Source organism: Mus caroli, chromosome X (genome assembly GCF_900094665.2).
Source record: "Mus caroli chromosome X, CAROLI_EIJ_v1.1, whole genome shotgun sequence".
NCBI lineage: Eukaryota > Metazoa > Chordata > Mammalia > Rodentia > Muridae > Mus > Mus caroli.
The window spans coordinates 132,797,702-132,799,048 of record NC_034589.1 but is presented as its reverse complement, the minus strand read 5'-3'; the positions used below and the strand labels follow the sequence as shown (position 1 = coordinate 132,799,048).

Genomic DNA, 1,347 nt, shown 5'->3' with positions numbered 1-1,347 from the left:
TTAAAAAAAAAAAAAAAAAGAAACTAAATTCTGATATACTATTTAAGAGAAATCCTTGGATTTGGGGAGGTGGGGGTGGAACATTTCTATATAAAACCTTTAAAAAGCTTCTTCACCGAAGCTTTCACCCACTTACAGGTAAAGTTGAATAAGCAGTCTCATTCCCTTCTTCAAGTGCATAAAATGTAACAGTTTCTTCCACTCCATTCTCTGGAGCAAAACCATATTGGCATCCCTTATTCATGCAATGCATCTGACGATGGCTACGCCTAAAAGAACTTAATTTGAAAATCAAAACGGGGAAATACGTTACATGGTAGTACTTTGCTTCTAATTTCTCACTGAAAGATAAATATCTCAAAGCAGAGGTTTTGAGGTTTAACGTATGTGTATGTGTGCTTTGCTTGAATGTTTATCTATCTGTACACCATGTGAGAGATCAGAAGAAGGCGTCATATCCCCTAGAACTAGAGTTGGAGATAGTTGTTAGCTACCAGGGGGTCCTGGGAATTTAAACCCAATTTTCCAGACAGACAGCCAATACTTTTTTAATCTCTAAGCCATCTCTCCAGTCACAAACTGAGGTTTTACAAAGTTGGTGCACATTATCATTGTTTAGCAATAAAACCACACACAGATGTTTTCATTTAACTTTCAACACTTTTAATACTCACCGAGACCTATAGGAGACATTATCATAGCTCTGGCAGCACTTTCTGCCTGAGCCAGAGCAAAAGCCAACTCTAGGATTTGGCAAGTTTTGCTTGCTTATTAAGTGAGACGAATCCCTAAGAATAAACAAAGAAAAACAATTATTAGCTGGGCAGTGGTTGCACACGCCTTTAATCCCAGCACTCCGGAGGCAGAGGCAGGCAGATTTCTGAGTTTGAGGGCCAGCCTGGTCTACAGAGTGAGTTCCAGGACAGCCAGGGCTACACAGAGAAACCCTGTCTTGAAAAACCAAAAAAAGAAAGAAAGAAAAACAATTATTCAATTCTTGCCAATCTCAAGAGTTAAGTAGAATTAACGAAGTTTTTTGAAAACATTCAACAAGAAAGACTTTGACTAGTATTGGGCCTATATAGTATTAATGGATACAAACACATATTTTATATAAATATTCATTTCAGATGGCATTCTATCTTTGAGCATCTCTTCAATTCTTCACATGTCTCTAGACAATGAAAATGCAAATATGCCAATGAACGGTAAGGGTAAGAATGCATCAGCACTACGTTCTCTACTATAAAAGTTGTAGGGCTGGTGAGATGGCTCAGTGGGTAAGAGCACCCGACTGCTCTTCCGAAGGTCCAGAGTTCAAATCCCAGCAACCACATGGTGGCTCAC

At 38.8% G+C, this 1,347-nt stretch overlaps 1 protein-coding gene across 1 annotated transcript in view; it reads right to left on the bottom strand.

Moving 5' to 3' along the window:
• Positions 1 to 1,347, bottom strand: part of Alg13 (ALG13 UDP-N-acetylglucosaminyltransferase subunit) — a 55,812-nt gene that overhangs the window by 22,103 nt on the left and 32,362 nt on the right. The window contains 2 exon segments of the mRNA XM_021153662.2: positions 137 to 278; positions 675 to 788. Of these exon segments, the coding sequence (XP_021009321.1) occupies positions 137 to 278; positions 675 to 788 (256 nt within the window).